Source organism: Mesitornis unicolor, unplaced genomic scaffold (assembly GCF_000695765.1).
Source record: "Mesitornis unicolor isolate BGI_N332 unplaced genomic scaffold, ASM69576v1 scaffold17028, whole genome shotgun sequence".
Taxonomy (NCBI): domain Eukaryota; kingdom Metazoa; phylum Chordata; class Aves; order Mesitornithiformes; family Mesitornithidae; genus Mesitornis; species Mesitornis unicolor.
The window spans coordinates 1-22,875 of NW_010202760.1; the positions used below are offsets into that span (position 1 = coordinate 1).

At 40.2% G+C, this 22,875-nt stretch overlaps 1 protein-coding gene across 2 annotated transcripts; it reads left to right on the forward strand.

Moving 5' to 3' along the window:
• The first annotated feature begins 664 nt into the window (after positions 1-664).
• Positions 665-11,461, forward strand: LDHB (lactate dehydrogenase B). 2 transcript variants are annotated; one of them, XM_010190496.1, is made up of 7 exons: positions 665-814; positions 5,175-5,292; positions 5,813-5,986; positions 7,876-8,049; positions 9,330-9,447; positions 10,333-10,456; positions 11,111-11,461. In XM_010190496.1, the coding sequence occupies exons 1-7, from the start codon at positions 689-691 to the stop codon at positions 11,276-11,278; spliced, it is 1,002 nt and encodes a 333-aa protein (XP_010188798.1). In that variant the 5' UTR covers positions 665-688; the 3' UTR covers positions 11,279-11,461. The 2 variants fall into 2 exon arrangements, with proteins under 2 accessions (XP_010188798.1, XP_010188799.1); XM_010190497.1 differs by lacking the exon at positions 5,813-5,986 and having other exon boundaries at positions 689-814.
• The last annotated feature ends 11,414 nt before the right edge of the window (positions 11,462-22,875 follow it).

The following is a 22,875-nucleotide window of genomic DNA, read 5'->3' on the forward strand; positions in this document are numbered from 1 at the left end:
AAGGAAGGGGGGTGGAGGGGAAGTGTGTCACACCACTGGGCGACCTCGTGTGCCGGTCTCTCGCTGGTCTGCGGAGGTGGGGGTGGCACCCCCGGCGTGGAGGGAGGGAGGGATGTGCGGGAAGGGGGCAGTGGGTGGCAACGGGTAGGGCTCTGTGGGTTGAGCGAAACCGAGTGGAAACGAGCCGGGGAAATCCCAGCAGGTTTACTGCTCCCAAACTGGTTCGTGGTGTTATTGCCAGTGCCACAACTCGGAGCCCTGATGGGTGCTTTGAAAGGAGGTGAATGCCGAAGAGCTGTTAGCATAGGAGGTGTTTCTGCCTTCCGCGGGTAGGCTCTGGCAACTCAGCGAACAGAATGATACTCTGTTATGTGCTGCTAAAATAACCACTGCCACTCTTCAGCCCCTCACTGGGCACCAGTAAATGCAGGGAAGGATGGGAGCTGGACTGTGGCCAAGGAGGGGTGGGTGTGTGAATGGGCTTGTAATTCGTGAGATGGAAGGAGGCCTGTGAGCAAGGGCAGCATGCCTGTGTTGTCTTACATAAGCCGTCGACAGCAGCGACTCACAGCACTTCCATCTGCAAGTTTCCGGCTGTGGCAGATGCCCTCTTAAATTCAGAGTGTGCCTTTCGGTTCATGATAGCTTGCTTTGAACCAGATCTTTCTGTCTGTCCTTGCAGAACACCATGGCTACTCTCAAGGAGAAGCTGATGACCAACATTGCTGCTGGATCCAAGGTTCCAAACAACAAGATAACTGTTGTGGGGGTTGGACAGGTTGGGATGGCCTGTGCTATCAGTATCCTTGGAAAGGTATGTCTCAAGGACAACGTGTTATTCAAGTTTCTGCTGCTGTAATGTTCTGCACTGCCTGTTTGTCTTAGCAAATGATGGGAAATTTGGTAGATTAGTACAGGAACGCACAAATGGATTGTTTGCACTTTATGTGAGTGAGCAGTGACCTGCACTGTTCATGCAAGGCTGACCTCCTCATTCAGCTTCTCTGTGTTCTCTCACCTTTCTTCTGTGCTTAGCAGTAAATCTTTCATTAGGCAGAGTTATTTTTCAGGCTGCTGGGAAGATGTAGTGACCGATGGCTCTGAATCCCCTGCTAAACTTTTCTTTCTTCTCTTAATTTTTTTATTCTTCCACAAAAAAAGCTGGAGTTTGCTTGGTAGAAGGGTACAGCTGGGCAAAGAATGCAGATAGAGCAGAGATCCATGTGAAATACAGGAGAGGAATTGGGACTATATATGTTTGCTTTCTACTCTTCTATTGCATATGTGCTGTAATAACTGAAAATACTGTAATCCCCCTCAGTAGGTTTCTTTTACTTGTAAGAAGTCCTTGTTGCTTGGTTATATGACTTTATTGTTTCTAGAGAGGATTTAGCTGCTTTTCCAAAAACTGAAAATAGAGAATTAAAAATAGAGGGCTGGACTTAGAGGTTTTTCTGATTCTTCCTGTTACTGGTTTCTGAGTTTTTTTGGCAAATCTTTTATTGCAGTGTTTGAGAGAAGAAAATACTATGCAAAAAAAAATATCTCTGTACTTTACTCTTTTTTTAGCAAATATTGTGAATGACTTAAATTTGATTTCTCTCGTGTTGTTTTTGAGGAGAAAAATGGGAGCCACAGATCTCCCTTTTTAAAAGAAGGCATAGACAGATATGTTCTACCTATGTGCAGGGACAGATCTTAAGTAGCTCACAGTGAGATCGGAGATCTTGCATGTACTGCTAAACCAGCTATACTTTATTTGGAGATGATCTTCTACCTATTTCCTTGAGGATGTATGTTTTAAAGTACTGGGGTTTTAATAATTAAAGAAAAATTTAAGGGTTTTCACTTGCTGATATTCATGAGACTTGTGAGCAAGAAAAACTACCAGCAAGAAAAGGCCACAGTGAAACTAAACATTGATGTGGAAGTAACAAATAGTTTTTTAAAACCTTGTGGTCTGAACTCATTTGTTTTTGAAGGAATACTGTAACCTGTAAAGTTGGCAATGAGGGACTGTCATGGTTTTACCCCAGCTGGCAGCTAAGCACCACCCAGCCACTCATTCATTCCCTCTTAATGGGATTTGGGAGAGAATCAGAAGAGTAAAAGTGAGAGAACTCATGGGTTGAGATAAAGATAGTTTAATAGGTAAAGCTAAAAGCTGTGCACATAAGCAAGTGCATGAGAAATCCAGCCATGTCCAGGAAAGCAGAGTTCCATCACATGTTTGGACTGATAGCATTTGTCTTCCCAAGTAACCATTAGATTTCCCCCTTTTTCTTCCCTTACCTTTATATGCTGAGCATGATGTTGTATGGTGTGGAATATCCCTTTGACCAGTTGGAGTCAGTTGTACCAGCTGTGTCCCCTCCCAACTTCTTGTGTACCCCCAGCCTACTCACTGGTGGGATGGGGTGAGGAGTGGAAAAGGCTTTTGATTCTGTGTAAGCACTGCTCAGCAGTAATGAAAACAACCCTGTATTACCAACTTGTTTTAACACAAATCCAAACCAGAACCTCATACCAGCTACTATCTCAGCCAAAACCAGCACAAGAACCCAGGAAGGTTACCATAGACTTTACTACAATCCAGCATTCATCTGTGATGTACTGGGTTTGCATGGCAAGGTTTTGGTAGTGGAGGTGTTACGGAGGGGACTTCTGTGGGAAGCTTCTAGCAGCTTCTGTTATGTCCAGTAGAGTCGATGTCCATGCGGGATCAGTCTGTTCCTGAAAGACTGAACCCTGTGGAAGGGAGGGACCCATGCTGGAATGTTTAGTGAAGAACTGTAGCCTTTTGGAAGGACTTTCATTGTGGAAAGAAGGAGCAGCTCAAACATGGTGAACTGACTGCAGCCTCTGTTCCTGGTTCCCTTACATGGCTGGGGCAGAGGAGGTACAGAAATTGGGAGTGAAGTCAAGCTGGGAAGAAGGGAGTGGTGGGGAGAAGGTGTTTTAAGAATTAGGGGTTTTTTCGGTATTCTACTCTGATTTGTTTGGTGATAAATTCATTTTCCCCCAAGTCAAGTCTGTTCTGCCTGTTACTGTAATTGGCAAGTGACCTCTCCCTGTCCTTATCTCAACCCAGAAGCTTTTAATTTTATTTTCTCTCTCCTGTCCAGCTGAGGAAGCGGAGTGATAGAGCAGCTCTGGTGGGCACCTGGTGCCCAGCCACGGTCAACCCACAACATGTTTAATATGCTGCTCCAAGCAGGATGAGAAATACAGGCACAAAGTTTTAATGTTAATAAGTTATATGCACCAACCTCAGAGTAAAAACAGGTTATACGTCTTTTCAAGCTTGGATTATGGCATGGAGTTTATTTTAATGAAGCTTCTGCTCTCTTTTATTCTCTCTCACAAGTATAAGCTGCAGTATAAGACATTTGTATAATGAAACCATCTGATGCTTGTCACTGAGTTAGATGTGGCTTTGACTTGTACAAGATGATTGGCTCCCCAGTATGTCTTTTTGTTAAACCATGGCATAAGATTTTGTACTGAATTTTCTATACTCTAATATGTAGATGAAATTGAGTTTTACATGGCTTTAAATTTTATGAAGTTAAACATTGTGCTAATACTAATTTCAGTTTGCTGGTACTGCATTTAATATAAATTTGAATGACACTGAAACTTCTGTGTTGGTTATTTTTAGCTTCTTCTCAGTGAGAAACATCACCAGTGATGCCATACCATTTTAGAAATGGAAACATCTCCACAGTCACAAGTCAGCTGTTTTCAATGAGAGTATTTTAAGCTGCATTTGGTGATTTTGTAGATTTCATTCTTGTGTGTGCTAATAAAGAGTTGAATTCTTCTCTAGGCAACACTGATGCAAATTAATGCAATTAGTTTTGGAGTTATTCAAGATGCCCTTCTGTTTCAGTGAGAATTGATTCCTTGAACTGAGTCTGGTGAATATCAGTTGCAGGGTCTAGACAGAAAGTCCCATATTGTTAGATTGTGTATGCTAAATTGATACAGTTGCACATGTCCACACACCCTTCTTCAAAGTTGGATTTCATGAACTTGTTAGTTTAACATCAGTGACTTCAGTTAAGGATACTTTTTCATAATGTTTAACTGAGAAATTAATTTTACCATGATTATTTTGAGAACAGAGCAATTGCAGATACAGACTTCTAGGATTTTCTTCACCAGTTGATCAAATCAACTGTGAAAGGAAAGAATGCAGGAAAGCAATGAGCTCTAACTTGACCTTGAAGTGTAAAAGGAAAAACTCGAATATGCCTGCTGCTAAATGTTTTTCCTCAGATAAAACAGTTCGTATGGTTGCTGCATGTTTGATGTAGTTTAGTTGATGCTAATAACTAGTATTTCCATCTGAAGTAATGAGTGTTACAAGTAGTAATTTGAATCTCAGTCTTAATTTACTGAGTGATAAACCTTTAAGTATAGTATAATTTACAAAAGTAGTAAACACTTCTGTCAAAAGGCCGTAAAACTTTGCATTATAGCATTATGCATTTTTTCTCCACTAGCATATTTTGCTGTTTTCCTGTTTTGAGACTATATGTCATTATCTCGCAACTTTGCCTGGCTGGACAACAAGCATATGTGGCTAAATCTGTTCTGCAGAGTAAATATAATGTTGTAGCTCTAGTAGAGAAAAAATAGGTAAATAATCTGCTTTCTCTTTATATCATTTTCAGTATTGAGAAAGATAAGGCTGTTCACATTCTAATTTTTTTGTGAAATGAATTGGTTGAAGGAATGATATAAGAGTACCTGTTTGATAATTATGTGGAATGTTGTATTAGGTGTTTAAATATTTAAAATGGGTCTATTTGCTGGATAGATTTAGAGGGTTTGTTAAGACTCTGAAAGATGCAACTCTTTCTTAACATAATAGCTACATCATGAAGTGCCTTACTAACAAAGGGGTAGCTGTGCACTTAAACTCCCCACAAATAATATTTTTTTTTGGAAAGTCTCAACAAGTTTTATGAACTTGTGCTGTAGTAGCCTCTGAATTTGTTACTGTGAAATACATCAGAACACCAAGATAGTGCTGTCCTGGTTTACCTTTGGAGAAGAGATACTTTTACATATATAACTCTAAAATGTAATATAGCTCAACTCAGGGATAACTTAGAAAAATGCAAGTGAACTGCTTCATTGGTTCCTTCAAATTTTGTGGTTTTCAGGATCTTTGTGATGAGCTTGCTCTGGTTGATGTTTTGGAAGACAAGCTAAAAGGAGAAATGATGGATCTACAACATGGGAGCTTGTTCCTTCACACCCACAAAATTGTGGCAGACAAAGGTGAAACTGTTTCATTTCTCTAATACTGATGTTCTGTGAATTTGCTTAATAGTGAAGGATTAGTTCTGTAGTAGTAAAGAACTCTAAGGATTTAGCATTAAAAAGTTTAAAGTATATGAATTAGAACGAGAGTTCAGATGAACACCGTAACAATGGGAATGGCTCTGAATCTGGGCTTTCTCTTGTATCTCTAATGGTCACTGTACAGTTTTGGGCTTGTTGAGTAAAATTGATTTTAATGAAACTCTAGTATCTCTTTGATGTAGAAGAAATAGTATTGTTATTTGAATAGCGGAAGTGAGATTCAGAAGTACTGAATGTACTTTCAAGATCCGTGTATTGATGTATCAGGACAATGTAAGAGATGTTTTAAGCTTTAATGTTGTCTCATGGTTTTTGGTTTTAAATGTATGCACAGTGGAGAAGCTACCTGTAATATCTGTATGCACATAGTGATGTTGAAATTAGTGATAAGACTATCTGACGCATTCTGTATCTTCTACCATATGCTCTGTTGTAGACTATGCTGTCACAGCCAACTCCAGGATTGTGGTAGTAACTGCAGGAGTTCGTCAGCAAGAGGGAGAGAGTCGTCTCAACCTGGTTCAGAGGAATGTGAATGTCTTCAAATTCATCATCCCTCAGGTTGTCAAATACAGTCCCAACTGCACCATCCTGGTGGTTTCCAACCCAGGTACGGCAGACTTTTCCTAGAAAGTTTAAAAATATTGTTTGTCAGAGAACTGGTGTGTTATTTTATCAGTCTTCTTAAATACAAATTGAATGTTGAAAATTAATAGCTTTTTGTAGATGTCTGCCATGTAGTTGCTAAGAGCAGAATACAAACAAATACTTGACTTTCTGATGCTCTTTATACAGAGCTCCTCATGGTGTCCATATTTTAAAAGCATGCCTTATGGTAAATACTTCAGTTCTTTACATACTTTGGCTTAAGCAGTAGTTTAAAATTCTGTCTCTGAGACATCCATTTTGCTTTAAATTGTTTGTAAATCGTAACTTTTTCTTCTCTATCTGGATATCAAGTAGCCATTTTTAGGATTAAGAACTTAGGCTATAGTCTTGGCTATATTTTCAGGAAAAAGAATTTGCATGCTGAAGCCTATGGTTGGGGAAAGGCTAACTGCACTGCATAGTTCACTTAGATTACAAAAGTTATAATTGGTTACAAATACTTGTGTGCTCACTTGCAAGCATCTGCTTGCACTGGGGCAGCTTGAATGTTTGGATGTCTAAAGCTGTCTGTAAACATTGTGATATGCTTTGTAAGGTGTCTCTGTAGGGTTGTCTTTGCTTGATTTGGCATCTGAGTGAAGCCATTCTTATAGAGCCCTGGCAGTGAAGTGGTGCTGCCTGTAAAGATAACTTGGCAGAGTCAAAATGTGCATGTAAAGCTGCTCAGCTGGTGGTTGAGCAATTAGCCGGTATACAGTTAGTACTACTGAATGCTAGGGTACTGAGCAAGTGACTACTGTGCAAGTACAATAACTTAAGGCAATTTTAAACACTTAATCTAAAAATTTAACTGAGTCTAAGAACAAATTGTTCTTGTTCTAGCAAGGCTGAAATTGAACTATAGACTTCTCTCCAGTAGAGCAACTGCAGGAGAATTACACATTGTGTTTTTCAGAATTATTTTTATAATGCTTTTTCTCAATGTGTGGGGTTTTGTCCACTAGTCTTATGTAGTGAAAGTTATGTGCCCATTAGAAGGGGCTTCAGGGGTGCTGGAGTGTCAGGGCTATCCAACCCATGTGTGTTGGTATGTGACCTTGGTGTTCTTTCCTGTACTGAGATGACATGCTTTTGGTCCCTGAGCAGAACAAATGATGTATTTTGGATCTGTATACACAAATATATTCCCACCTGAGAACTGGCCGGCTTTTGAGAATTTTGGAGCCATAATTAATTAGTGCAGTCTGTTTATTGTTGCTTTGAGCTGCGGATTAGAAGTTTTACTTTCTGCTCACATCCCTCTTTGTTAGCCCCAGCTTGTGTTTGGTTTTTATCTAAAACTACATTTTTAGAGCTACACTTAGTTAAAGCATACTGCTCTTCTGGATTTTCATGCTACAGAGGTAATCAGTGCAGAAACTGCTTAGTGGTTTGAGAAATTAAACTGAAATACTTACCAACTAGAAACAGAGTATGTAAATAATCAAACATGTTTTATTGTGAATCGTTCTACCTCTTATTGTGATGGAGTGGAAGGTACCATTAATTCTGGAAATTGCTTGAATGTGTTAGCCATCTGAGTTCAGTCCCCATTCTGGATGCCCTAGGGATTTAGCTGTGACAAAAAAAGTGCCTCCAGCTTTAGCTGGTAGGATTCTAATCTCCAAAGGCCTTCCTCAGTTCGCTTTACGCAGTAGCTTGACGGGTCCTAAATTTCAAGCAGTGCATTCATTTTAATCTCCCAAATAGTCAGACCTAAAATGCTTTGGTCAATGAGCACAACTGTGTTTTTAGTCCTCCTGATTGTCCTACTACTTGTAGTAAAGTAATTGTTGGAGTGTTCTTGGTGTATGTGAATGGTTTCACTTACTGTGAAGCTTTTCTTTTCAGTGGATATATTAACCTATGTCACATGGAAGCTGAGTGGCCTGCCAAAACACCGTGTGATTGGAAGTGGCTGCAATCTAGACACAGCTAGATTTCGTTATCTGATGTCTGAGAGACTTGGTATCCACCCAACCAGCTGCCATGGCTGGATCTTGGGAGAACACGGAGATTCTAGTGGTAAGGAGCAATTCTGACCTCCTTGGGAATAAGCAGTACAAGGTTAGAGGTTGAGTCCTAAGGGTGTTACAAAATTCTGAAAGAACAGATGCAGTTGAGCTTGAGTAACTAGTACTTTGCTGTATTTTTATGACTATTACAGTTGAGACAAGTCCAGAAAATCTAGCTACACACTTTTATGGCTGTATGATTAAACTCTGAACTGAAAAGGGCAGTTTTATTAGCTAAAGTTGTGTCCTAAAGGCTACAGCTCACTATTCTGTTTATCTTCAGTTTTGCAGTATCATAATGTAGCCACTAGCACAGATCTTCTCTGAAACCAGTATTAGTTCTTGTTATCCCAATGGCAAAGCTTGCTGCAAGTAGTAGAAAAACCTAGCAATCCAGATTCAGGCTAACAAAATTATCCCTTACTTTATTTTATGACTTTTTCTCCATGCTGTTTAAATTTGAAGGTTGTTTTAAAGCTATGTGGAAAACAAAACTTACTTGTCCTCAGTTCACATATTTTAAGCCTGAAATGTTGCAGCAAAACATCTGTGTAGATTGGTACTGCTTTATATTTTAGTGCTATGTATTTCTAACGGAGCCATTTCTTCAGTGTCCCATTGCAACTAGTCAAAGTACAGTGTCTGATCAACCACAGTATTTACTGAAACCAGCCTTACACTGTTATGAAAGCAGAGTTCAGCTGAGCATACACAGAGCTCATCTTGCTGCAGTGTTATAGCTGCTTTTGCTTTGAAGTAACTAAGAAATTGCCTAGTTGCTTAACGGGAACAGAGAACGAGTCTGCCTGTAAGCTTCCAATGAGGGGAGATGTGCAAATTCCTCTCTTGGTATTCTCAGCTTGCATAGTGCTACCCGTTACTCAGGTAAATATGAGAATTCTTGAAGGCTAACCCTAATACTGATTAGTGGGACAGCAAATACATACTTGCTGCAATTTTCGCATAAAATTAACTTTTAAAGGCTGAACAGGCAACGTGCTTTGGGTTTTTTTCTAGAATTTACTCCAAAAGTAGCTGTCTAGACCTTTAAAGAACTGAAAGTTCTGTTCATGTGTTGTGATTGACTTGTTAGTGTCAGTACTAAAATAGTCTCATATTTGACCCTTGATTCTCAGAATTAACTGTAGTTAAACAAAGACTTAAAATCTGCTTCAAATGTTATTGTGGTTCTGGCTGCTACTACTGCTTTGTTTCCAGTTTTTTTAGATGGGAAAAGTGGAGGGGATGTTGCTAAATGCTACTGAAACTTATATCCTCTCTTTGTTACAGTGGCTGTTTGGAGCGGAGTTAATGTGGCAGGAGTTTCTCTCCAGGAGCTGAATCCTGACATGGGATCTGACAAAGACAGTGAGAACTGGAAGGAGGTCCATAAGCAAGTGGTTGACAGGTACAATGACTTGAGGAATAAGAGGATATACGTGGTGCTGGAAGTAGCTGGTCTGTATGCTGCCTCTCCATTCTGCTGCAGGTTTCCTGCCCTTTAAATAAAAGGGTTGCATTAGTACACTAAAGTTTCTGATTTAAACACAAAATGCAGGGTTTCAGTTGGTAAGCTTTATTATCCTGCAGTGAGACAAGCTATTGCATAACATACCCACTTTAATACTGCAGTGCTTAAAGCTATGTGCATTTGTTTTCTCACAAGTAGATTCTTAAATGGTTAACTTTATTGAAAGGGCACAAGACCCTGAGCAAAGATAGTGTTTCTGTGAGCAGAACACTGGAGTTGACTTGAGAAAACTTGTTCATTGATTTAGGGAAATACGTCTAGATATAACTATACATGTTGCTAAATCACTTGTCTCACCTGTGAAAGAAGGACTACACTGGTATAAACTGTATGCAGCTGTTTAACAAGTTGTGTGTGTACACTGTGTGTACATAGTGCAAGGCTTTGACTTTAAGTGTTTACCTATTGCAAATATACTCAATGATTGTGCCACTGGAATGGAGAACTTGTTCAGTTGTAGGTGTTTTTTTTTTACTTAACACCAAGAACAATTTGTAGCTGGAAGCTATTTTTCTTTTCAGCTAATCCTGTGAGAACAATAGGGTTTCTTTATTATACATAGGGGATAATGTAGACTTTATACTTTACTCTCTAATGCTGAAATATGTCGCTTTCTTACTTTACATTTTAATTCCAAAAGTTACAATGTGTCACAGGAGTTTCATATTGTTTTTAGATGGGAAACATTTGCTCATCTTAAGACATAGCATTCAGACAATGTCTTGATGATATCTTAATGCAACTGTTTCAATATTTCCTTAGTGCCTATGAGGTAATCAAACTTAAGGGATACACAAATTGGGCTATTGGCCTTAGTGTTGCTGACCTGTGTGAGACCATGCTGAAGAACTTGTGCCGCATTCATTCAGTCTCAACACTGGTAAAGGTAAGAAGTGGTAGCTAATTGGATGCTCTAGTTAATTTTGTTAATGGAAAAGGTAAATAGTCTTAATTAGCAAGGTGTTGAACAAAGGAAGATTTGTAAAATACTATTTTGATTTTTAAATGTAAGCTTACTATTGTAACTTTTTTGTACTCCCCTTGTGTGAAGTTTGCTATGTGTGGCATGCAGACTTATTAAACGTAAGTGCAAAAATGGAAAACTTCATGGAGGCCCATCTGCAATTCCATGAACCACTGCCTAGCAGAGGTGCTAGGGAAGGAAGCTGTGTCCTTTTACAGGTAGTGTAACTGGCAGCATCTAGTCTGTACCAGCTGTATAACCTTGGGTGCAGCAGGGACTCTGAGCAGGCTGAACTTACTGCTCCCTCTATAGTTGGGAAAAAACCCTGCCCTAATCCTGTGTCTGAATTTTATCAGCTACTTGTTGTTAGTAAGTGAGAGTTTTGGAGGTGCCACTCACTTGGTCTAAAACAGCTCTGCACTTTTTATTTTCCTCAAATGCATTGTGACTGAATTTTCTGCAGGCTACAGAATGATTCAGTCTTAAGTTTTGCTCTCAAAGTTTCCTTCTATATAAACTAAAAGCACATCTGGGGTGACAGGCTCATGTCTGAATGATCTCTTTTGTTTGTGGCAGGGCATGTATGGCATTGAGAATGATGTCTTCTTGAGCCTTCCTGCTGTTCTAAGTGCCTCTGGATTGACAAGTGTCATTAACCAAAAGCTGAAGGATGATGAGGTGACTCAGCTGAAGAAGAGTGCAGATACACTGTGGAACATCCAGAAAGATCTCAAAGATCTGTAACTCATGAATGTTAAATTAAATCAGCAATAGAAAAACAGCATGTTGTGTGGACATGTGGGCTCTGCTCTACATCTGTATGTTTTAACATTTAATGGTCTTCCAGACTGAGCTTTGTCCACAGTAGCTAAACTTATGCTTGCTGTAACCCGCAGACCTTATGAACAAATAAAGCAACTTTCAGGCGTGTTTTGTTGTCCTAGTGACTTATTTTTTGGTATTTAATTTATCTGGCTTGCTCTAGCATATTCCTTTAATGTTTGTCACAGACTATGTGGATGTGTAGACACACGTCCTTTTAAAAGGTCAGGAACAAGGTAGTAATCACCTGTGGTGAGATTTCACTAATACCATCTTACTGGAAGCCTTTTCTGTATGATTTAGTTTCAATTCAGATGCTGAGTAATTGTAGTTTGTTCCTGAACCTTTCTGAAACAGTACTTCCTATTTTTTTTATTGATAGGTAGAGGAAATTGAATGGGAATTTACCTCGGGGCAACCTGCCAAAAATATGCCAGTGTTAGGATTCTTTATGCCACTGGTGTAGAAAAAAGGTCCTTTAGATTCTTCTGTCTTCTGGATTCAATTCTTTGCCTGTTACTGTTGTCTAGTTTTCATAATGTTTAAAAGAAACAGTCTGTGATTATCAAATTCCAAGGGTTTTTAGAGCTTAAAGACTGGAGTCTCATGGTAAGCATCTTTATAGAACAAGTCAAATTGCGCCTTTAATATCAATTTTGGCATGATTGTTTCATGAGTGCTTATATACCGGGGGGAGGGGGTGGGAACCAGATTAAAAAAAAAAACCACAAAACAAAACCAAAAGTACTGAAGTTTTATTTCTTAACTTACAATTGTGGGGTAGACATTGACTGTAAAATAGTACTTGCTTGGCATGTCTAGAACTGCTCAACCTAGATGTCCAGGGGACAAACAATATCAAATCCACCTTGTATCATAATTCATGGGCCTGCAAGTCTTGTTTCATAACAAATGGTCTGAGACTAAGTTTGCTTTGAGTTTGCTCAAATGCTTTGAGTAGTGGACTAAAACACTTGCACTTCATTTTCATAGCTCCTTTTAAGAGAAAAGATTGTGCAAGTCCTGTTATATTGCAAGATAACTCCTGTGACTTAGTAAGTGTCTTGTAGTTAGCAAAATACCATACATGGAATGCTGGTGACAGCATTATTTACAAAGGGCATCCCAAGGAGACCTTGAGAGATGTTTTGTTCTCAGTGGCAGGCTAAATGCCAGACTTCTTTAATGATAGGAGAAGGAAAATTGCAGTCTCTGCTTTTGTAACTCGGCATGGACATCTTACTGCAAGGCTTTCTACACCTGAATAGAGCTAAGTTCCTGCTAAGAACTCTTGATGATCAGCTGTTATGAGATGGATAGCAAAAGCTTCTGCTCTTCACTCATTCTCACATCTAGCTGGCTGCCTTGCACAGTTTCTTCCTGGCTTTCTTGTTACTTCCCCTGTTCTTGGTTGATGAAGTAATTCAAAGGGTCACTACTTTGCAGGATTCTTGGTACTCATGTGCATGAAGAGGCATCAGTTGTTTTAGAGGACAGGGAGTGGGACCTTTTCCCTTCTGGTAGTGAATCTTGATTTTTTTTTTTAAATATAGCTCTGCTACAATAAAACTCGGTTTCATCCCTGATGGCATCAGTGTGCATTCATTGCCTATTAAAGTGGGTGGTTCTGTGTCAGCAAACTGAGACCTGAAGTAGGTTCGGTCATCTTGAAATGAATGTGGTAATCAGTGCTTGAGCTGGGAAGCTACTGTCATCCAATGTCTCTTAACACTCCTTCAGTCCCCTCTGAGTCTGCAGAAGTTTGGAAAGGGTTTTGGGTGGGTTGGTTGGTTGGGGTTTTCTTGGTTTTTTTTTTTTGTTAGTGATCATAAACTTAACAACAGTACAAGATCTTTTGTGCCTAGACATTAAGCAACCTGAGAGCTGATTACAGTCTCTACTACAAAAAAACATGGATACAGATGAAGCAGGGAGCTGAATAAAAGGGGGAAAGAACAGTGGCTCTCATGATGAACACTTCTTAGCAGCAGCTTCACTATATCAACTTCTTCTTTTGGTGAGATGACATAATGAAGGAAAATTCTAAGAAATATAAGCAACAATGAAGTGGCCTTGTGGGTGTTATGGGGGATTGGTTCAAAACAGGACTGAGTATCTCAGGCTAGAGGATATTGAGATTTTATAAATAGGCTCTTCAGATTACTTTTCTGTAAGTATTATGTTCATAAGCCCTATGCAAGTATGTTAATTATACTGTAATTATTTTTAAGAGTCTTATCACTCAATCTTGTATCTTAACTTAATTGGAGCTTCCCTGTGTATGCTTACACAACATCAGCTTGTCACTTTCTGTTACTTGGAGTCATTCTATAACATAGTCTTACATCAACCATATAAATCCCTTTAACTATATTGGCATAGTACTTTAAAAGATATCTGTGGGTTTTTTTCTGAACTTAATAGACTCATGTTTATCTTGTATATGCTTTGTTTGTACAGCCCATTGATATATGAACTTTCTTCTTGTTTTATCCCGTGAAAGGCAAGACAGGTTTTTAACTGCATTTCTGTGTGTCAGGAGGTACCTTTGTCACTTCTTGGTCTAACAGGAAACGTTGTGCTGTTGGACAGAGTAGTACAGCCAGTAAGAAGCAGCACAGCAGAATACTTCAGAAGGTGGTGAGGACAGCTTGCTTGGCTCACATGAGGTAAGACCAGCAATCTTTTTTTAATAGTTGTAAGGATTTAGATCCCCTCATATTTGCAGCTATATAGATACAGGCTACAGAATGGGAAGTCAGTCTGACTACCCTGCCTTGTCAGACAAGAAACAAGGAGATACTGACAGACTGGGGAGGAATATTACTGGTATGGTTGTTCCAGAGGACTGGAACTCAGTCCTGTAAGTTATGCTCAGCCTCAGATATGTGCTGTTATCACTGTACTTCTATCATGACTTTCCAAAGAAATATACATGAAGGAGAGACAGCCTTAGTTTTCAACCTGCACATCTAGAACTTTGAGATACATGAGTAGCATCCTTTGCTTTATTTCAACCCGCATAGTGACTGTCTGCAAGCTTAGTAAAACAACAGTGCTGTTAGTGGTAGTCGACCATCACCCAGGCAAGAGGTAGGCTTGTTCTGAGCTCAGATGTCATGTTAAAACAACTGCTTTTTTTGGAGTCAAAGGATAAAAGTGGAGCAGGGAATTGAAGGCAGTTTTAAATAGTAAAATAGTGTGAAAAAGAACATATAGGCATAGAAGAATGGAAATGTTTTATAGATGTGTTTTGCTAGACTGGTAGTGCTTATATGACTTTCATACTGGCTTAAAACTGTTAAGTAGGTGACTTTTGTCTTAAGTTGCTCACAGAGTTTCTGCATTGTGTAGATGCACTTCATGTCAGCCTTCTGCTGCAAAGAAATACTCTTCTCAATTTACAGATATAAATCAGAACAACTAAACCACAGATTCTCAGTGGAATGTAGATGCTGAATTCTCACTGATGTCAGCATGACCAGGAGCCTGAAAACATTTAAAAGTCATATACTTATATTGTAGTCCAGAACCACACAATGCCATAGTGCAATGGCCTCCCAGGGCAATGTGTAATTTTGGTCATTTCTTTCTTCTATGAACAATTTTCCTCTAATACACATCTGTGAATCCAGCCTCACATAAATTAAAACTTTCAGAGCTTTTCAGAGTCTATGGAAGCCAGGGCCTTCATAAAATCCACACCAATCACTGTGCTATACTACATTTTTATGAACCATTCCTAAGATACCATTGCTATGTGAGTTATTCTGTGCAAGCAAATGAGTCATGCAAATAATTAACTGAGATTGGTCTATTGGAGAGGTCAGGCTCTGGAGGGCTGGATTTGCTCAATGTCTGAAATTAATAATTTACCTGCAAACATAAGCAACAAAGCACAGTCTGACACAAGCAGTGGCTATACAAAGTAAGATTTCTGAGTAAATGTTTTCTCCCTTATGCTCTCCTCTGTAATAGCTCTTCAACATTATTTAGATGTATTTACACATTCAATATCTGAGGTAAAAAAAATCCAGAAAATTTGTCAAAGTAGCATGAAGGTAGATTCCTACCAGCACTGATTTCTGGAAGGGAATATTCATAATTCTTGATCTGTGGGAGATGCTAAATGAAAATCCAAGGGGAAGAAAAAAGACATTTTGCTTGAGAGAGTTTTCTTTGTGCTGCTAATACTGTATTTCAGACAATAAGACAGAAATTCAATGATTTCCAAAGCCTCTGTTCATTCAGTGGTCTCCACCAGTAGTAGAAACTGGAATTCTCTCCCAGTGGGAAAAGGACTCAGGAGTGATTACAATGTCTAAAAATCACATAAAATACATTTTCCTATGCACATATGACAGTAGAGTAGTCCCTGATACTCTCAGACTGAAAATCAGTCTAGAAAAGTATTTGTGGACCTTCTGTTTGTTTTACTGAGTTTGCTTTTTCCCAAATTGTTGTGCAGTAGAAGGAAATAAATGATTTTTAAATTATTTCTGTATGGGCTGATTCTGCATGCTGCAGTTCTAGGTTTTGGTTTGGTGGGGTTTTTTTGGTTTGTTTGGTTTGTTTTTTTTAAGATAAGTCTGAAGAAGAATAAACAGAAACATCTATTTGACATGCTTCGAGGGCATTCAAAGTCAGTGGAATGGTTCTGAAACAGAAAAGAAGTTAACACCACAGTCACTTTAGATCAAGTGCCTATATTCCACTGAGTAGGATTTATGCTTAATTGGTTTGGTGAATGGAGTTAAATTTCAACATGCTAAATTTAAATCTTAATGCTGATCATGAGACAGCCTGGTTTTTATTATGTCTTTACTGTACTGAAAGTCCTTGCTATAATTACATAGCTGAATGAATGGAAATGCCTCTCTCAGCTCTACACCTTTGAATTTACGTAATAGTCTTTCAAAGCATAGAAACCCTTGTTTGCAGCCAGAAAATTAAAATTATGCACTCCTGGTAACTTGAGGAGATGCAGATAAGGTCTGCAAAGCTGAGCTGCCAGTCCTGATAACAGTTCCTCCAAGTTCACACATGGTAAGAGATGTACTAAGAATTCATACCTGGCTTGAGCTTTTTAACATTTCTAACAAAAAACCCCAACAAAACCTAAACCTAAAAGAGTGCCCTTTGATGTAACAGAAAGGAAAAATTATGAGAAAAGGAACCTTGAAAAAAAGGGAAGCTCCAAGAATATTAGGCAAGTGATGCTTCAGTCTCTCTGTGATTACTACTTACAGTTAAAGAAAAAATACAAGTTACACCAACACGCTGACAAATCCCTGTGCTAAATATGGTACACACACTGTGCTGATCAGATAAATAGCAAAGCAAATATGTGTGTGTATATCTATGAAAGTGTTTGTGAATGTCTTTGTACATAAGTCAATTATAGGTGGGTGCATGGCACTGTGCAGTAGAAGAGGCAGGCAAAACAGTGTGTTAGTCTTGCATTTTACCTACTCAGTTACAGCCATATTGGACACCACACAGAAAATCTTGGTGTTCCTCAGAAATTGTGTTTGCATGTGCCTGTGTATGTATTTGCTGAAAGAACTAGTGGACTTTTATTTTCAGTCTCTAATGCCTGGCTGGAGATAGAGAAAGGGTGACTGCTCTCTCAGAGAACATGGGCTATATGTCCATCCTTTGAGAAGAGATCACTTTAGGTACCTGGAGTGAAGTTGCTTAAAAATGGGAATATTTCCAAATCTCTACTCATGTGGGAAAATGCCATACATAGTTTGTAGCATAGCTTTTATGTATTTAATAGTCCTGTCCCTCAGAGAGATACTTGGTCATCACAGTATTTATTTTAAACTTTGAAATAGGATGCATTCAGATGCCTTTTCAAGTTGCAGAATCCAGCTTAGTGGCCAAGGTACTCTGGCATCCTTTTCCAAAGCCAAGTCCAAAAGGTTTAATATTAAATTTTCCCCTGGTGAACTAGTATCTGCAGGATGACTAACTCTCATTCACACTTTTCCTGATGAAGCAACAGAGGCCATAGTGATCGGCAGAACTGAGAACGTCAGCCTCTCAGACCACCTGATATGAACAACTTCTGTTTGATGTGACTGTCATACAGTCCATGCATTCCATGTCTGCTTGGGACAAAACATATACCAGATGTCACTGAGAAAAGTCCATTGTGTCACATCACTCGCTCAAACTTGAAATGTTTCATACCTTCTTCTGCCTACTGGCCATTTCACAGAGTCACAGTACAGCTGTCTTATAACTGGAAAGAACAATTCTCCACTCGTGAGATTTGGAGCATTTTTTTGGACTTGCACAAAGCAGAAGTGAAGGCTGTCACTTCACAGCTGGAGCAATGTGAACTTGCTGAGTTCAGGCAGACAATTGGGGCTGGCCCTAGAGCATTTCTGAAAAACTGATCTTCCCTAAACTCTGCAATGACTCTAAGTGACCAATGTGCTAGAAATCGAACTGTGCTCTCAATGAGCTATTCTATCTGCAAACAGCTCTGTTGTCCAACAGCTTTCTGGTGTGCTGCTAACAATGCTGGAGAGCCTTCAGCTGGCTGTTCAGGCAGCCTCACTTCTCATGACATTTACACAGCAAAGCTAGCAGCTCAGGAGAGCCCATGCAGTAAACAGGTAAATGGCAGCAAAAAAGGAACACAATCTAGCTGACGGTGTCTGATTCCCCAACAGCTAAGGCCCCTGTGAGCAGTCTTTTGCAGTCATTGCAAAAAGAGCATTCAGCAATGCTCCTAGGAGTTCATATGCTGTCCTGAAGCATGAATTCCTTTAACTTTCATACATATTCTGCCATGGGTAGGAAAACAAAATTGTTTAGCTCTGTCATACAACACAACTGCTATTATCCTCTCATCAGTAATTATGGTTTTGAACAGGCTGTTTTCTCTAAACCCAAATTATTCCTTTCATGGCAGCCCAAATGCCATGAAGACCTGGGTATTTTTGATTAGTATTTTAACAGATACATACAAAATAGTTTGTAGTGCAGATACAGACTCAGTGTCTATCAGACTGTGGCTTTAAGAGGCTTATAACCATATACAATTATCCTTAACGTGTTTGGGAGTCAGGATTGAGGAAGTATCTACGAATTTGGGAGTATCCTCAGCCAGGAATTTCTCAACAACCATTTATATCAGAATGCAGGGGTCTGAGGCTGAGTTTGAGGCTCAAGTCTTCTACCAAAGTTAGAGTGCTTAATAATACTTCATTTTACAGTATTAGGAAAGTAAGACCAGGCTGATAAACATTTATGATCCATCAAAACTAATTGATGGGGAAGTTGTACATCCCCACCAGCAGATTTTTCCAGAGCTCCCTTGGGTAAGCAATTTACCACAAGTATTGAATGGAGAAAAATCATAACTGTGTCTCAACTGGAGAAAGAGAACAGGGTAGCGGAGTTAATCAGACACATGTCCCCTACCTCTTCAGAACAGGTCCTGATTTTATCAGCTACTAGGACCTGGATGTGAAGCTCCCAGAAATATTTTCCATACACTTTAAAACAACTTTGACTAGAGTTTCATCATACACTAAATGCCAAATGCTCTAAGGGTAACTAAAGACCCTCAACATCTCAAGCAGTCTTATGCATACCTGTACACTACTTAAGTCTTATTTATTAAGGAAAGCCTGTCCATCATAGTCCATCTCTCCCATTGGGTTTTGCACCACATGACAGCTTGTCAGGTGGCTAACAGAGCTAAGATGCCTGATCACAGCACCTCCTTAAAAAAAGAGGAGAATGCTGGTGAACAACTTCAGACACATCGCTTAGAGAGGCTTTTTTGATTATTCTAATTTTTCACTACTACTTTGGGATTTATAATGAGCACAATATAGTATGACTTTACCCTTTCCTCTTTAGAAGAGTTAAAAAGAAGGGCAGCTGATATCTTACTGTGGTTGCATAACATAAAAGTAAACCACAGAAAATAGAACTTTCTACCTTAATTTTTTTTTTAATTGAGTAAAAATCTGAATTTTTTTCTAATATATTTCTTGGACGTGTCCAGGTGAGTTTTGAATGTCTCCAGAGAAGGAGACTCCACAACCTCTCTGGGCAGCTTGTTCCAGTGCTCTGTCACCCTCACAGTAAAGAAGTTTTTCCTCATGTTCACATGGAACCTCCTATGCTCCAGCTTGCTCCTATTGCCCGTTGTCCTGAGACATGAGAGAGAAGAGCCTGGCTCCTTCCTCCTGACACTAAATTTTAATCGTTATATTTTAAAATCTACTATTTTGGGTAGGTTTCCATCCTCCCACTTCAGAAGTTGTCCTCTGTTTTGTTAAAAAGTGACAAACTGTACAGTCATCGTCACAACCTTTCCCGCTTCTGACAAAATGGACACATTGTGTTAGTGTTAGCAGAGTGTCCCTTTTACCACTTGCACCTCGCTGTACTTCGCATGGAGGATAGAGCTAGTGACTACCTTTCTGCTCTTGGTGACTGCCCCTCCACTGTGTGTGCTAAGTTTGCCCATTCTTAATGTCAGAATATAGCTTTTTTCCTGGAGAGCTCATTTTGCTGTTCGTGCACAGCTACAGGCATTATCTCCTTTATGGCAGTAAACATAGATAACTCCAGGTACATCGCAGAGATCTCACATTTAATCCTCACAGTTTGAATAAAGTCAAATATACCCAGACTATGCAGGAATACTAATGTTCATAGTGCTATTGAGCACTTTTTGTCAGAAGATCAGGAAGACTTAAGAAAGCCATTAGTATTATCTCTAATATGTGAAAGATAAAAATGAAATACAGGATAGTTACACGAGAGGCCCAGGTTCACACAATGATTGTGTTGCCAGTGCTTGTGAAATTATCTCATGGTATCTTACAACCCTTTCAAACCAATTCTCCAAGGGGTTATATTGTCCTTTGCCAAATCAAAAAATTAAAAGAAGTATCTCCTAATTACAAAAAAAAAAAAAAGCTGGAAAAATATGACACCTAAGAACCTCAAAACCACAGACTATATAAGGAGCTCAAAAAATTTATTATCACATCTTCATTTATTTGCATGTTTTTAGGCTTTTGAGTGCTTGAGGACAGTGATGATGTCAGTGAACCAGTGCCACCACTTATCTAGCATCACTACTAGAACTACTAGACATACATCTCTGGAGAAGTAACTGGTATGAGCAGGACAGCTTACATGTCCTGAATGAATCATAGAATCACAGAACGTTAGGGACTGGAAGGGACCTCAAAAGATCATCTAGTCCAATCCCCCTGCCGGAGCAGGAACACCTAGATGAGGTTGCACAGGAAGGCGTCCAGGCAGGTTTTGAATGTCTCCAGAGAAGGAGACTCCACAACCTCTCTGGGCAGCCTGTTCCAGTGCTCTGTCACCCTCACTGAGAAGAAGTTTCTTTCATGGGTGGCCATCTCATTTTTGCTAAATAAAAGTCCATACATACCACCTAACACTATAATCAACCCCACCGGCAGTTCTGCTAGTGAGCTACCCCAGTACCTCTGCCGGCCAGCGTATGAGCGGGTTGCAACGGGCCGCGGGGACGCTGTGCCCTGACATGGCGGCCGATAGGCGGCGCCGGGTGCCCCCTGGCGGCCCCCTGGCAGAATGGCAGCAGACGGGCCCGGGCGCTAGTGGAGGCGGGGCGGGAAGGAGTCCCCAGGCCGCAGTTAGCGAGGCAGTTCGGGACGAACAGTCCCTGCTGTCACGTTTAAAATGTCTGGGATTGCACTGTATTTGTTGATACAAGGTTGACGAAGGCTTCTGAGGTTAGGACAGGCTTGTGGGCTGCGTTGTTCTTACCTTCTCCACTCGTCATTGCCTGAGGTGGCCTTTTTGAGACTGTCAGTTTTCAGCCTCACCTTCAGGGTCTCCAGGGAAAAGTGTGAAAACATGACTCAGGCAAATTTGATGGTTCAGAAATAAAGCAAACTTTAAAGTATTACTGTTCTTTTTTTTATTTTCTTTTAAATAGCATGTTTTTTAACCTATAGGATGATCTGATTTCCTACCTACTCCAGGTAGTAAAAGCCACAGACTTTTTTTTTGTAACAGGTAAACGAAGCAACTCAAACCTTTGAGATAAAAAAAGACACCCAGCCAACAGAGCCCTGAATCCTTATCCTAGGCAGGCTGTAATGCCTTCCAGTTAGCCTAGAAGGGAAAATTCTTTCCCTCCAACACCCAGCCCAGCATGTGGGGTGAAGGGGCACAGTTGAGCATCCCTACCAGCTCCACTGTCTGGAAAGGTGAGGCAGCACTTGCTCTCACCTGTCCCATCTCTCCCTCTTCCTGGCCATGCAGCTTCACCCCCTTCTGTCAGGCTCTTTGTGGAGACGGTGTCATTCCTAACCTGGCAAAAAAGTTTTCTGCATCCTTAGGTTGTTTTGGTGAGCTGCATCCATCAGCTCAGGAATGGTCCTGACTGCCATAAGCGCAGAGAGGGCATGGGAAGTGTAAGTGGAAGAGCAAGTCTTCTGGGGGAGAGTTGGCCATTAAATAGGCTTGGCTATATTATATTATGTCAAGATACTTTTATGCAGATTGATTGCTTGTGTTCTAAACCAATTGCTTTGGAATTGTTTTGTCTTAAGTGAGCTCAGAGCCTTTCCCTCTATGCTAGCTACTATGTAGTCTATGCCTATTGGTGCAATGTTATTCTCCAGAGTGCCAGAGATGCCCTGGATCTCACCTGGAGATTTGCTCACTGCTGAACTGCGGATGTTGGGCAGGTTGTGCTCTAAGCTCAGAATTGGATTCAACTTACACAGCTGTCCCAGAAGCACCAGCTTCTCAACCAGACGCATAAGCGCATAAGCATCTTCTAAGCAGGCAGATGCTCTGTAGAGGTTTGAGGATCTCAGGTGGTGAGTTAGGGACTGACATCTCTGCAGATGTGTGTGCACCACCTGCAGCATGTGCTGGAGCAAGTTGAGGCATACTGTTCCCTGAGTTAGTTTCCCTGAGTAGAGGACATGGGCCCAGAGGCCAGAAAAGAACTGTGGCATAGAAAAAGAGAAACCAGGACTGCAAGGAGGACCAAAGTGTATGCCAAAGTAGAGATAAAGCCTTTTTAGCTCCGTTTGTAAAATCTCTCAGGGCTACTCGAGAGCAGAATGAAGCCAATAGCTTGTGCAGAGCCCTGGGAACACAGCTGGGTTTAGTTGTGGAGAAAGGGTATGAGATAAACCAGTGTTTACAGACTGATGAACTGAACAAGAATACGCAACAGCATTTAACCTGGCAAGTAATCTAAGAGACATCACGTAGAATAAGTCTACTAACCCAGCTGCTAAGTGGCCAGCACATAGAAAAAGCCCATGGCTGTTAATGGGAGGGTGTATCTCAAGGGGAGGACTCAGGGGCTGGGCTCAAATCAGGTGGTGAACTGAAAGTGTCCTCTCTGCTGGAGTTTGCTTAGGGCAGTGCTGAATTTACAAGTGTTGAGTTTCATTTGTCTCCAAGGCGGTAGATACTGAATGCTGTGACTGAGGAGCTCGAAACCACTTTTTACCTCCCTG

Bases quoted from the DNA above. Each gene is read 5' to 3' on its own strand.
- LDHB (XM_010190496.1), top strand. From the start codon at position 689: ATGGCTACTCTCAAGGAGAAGCTGATGACCAACATTGCTGCTGGATCC. The intron at 5,987-7,875 runs GTACGGCAGACT...TTTTCTTTTCAG, and splicing joins CCTGGTGGTTTCCAACCCAG to TGGATATATTAACCTATGTC. The intron at 8,050-9,329 runs GTAAGGAGCAAT...TCTTTGTTACAG, and splicing joins AGAACACGGAGATTCTAGTG to TGGCTGTTTGGAGCGGAGTT.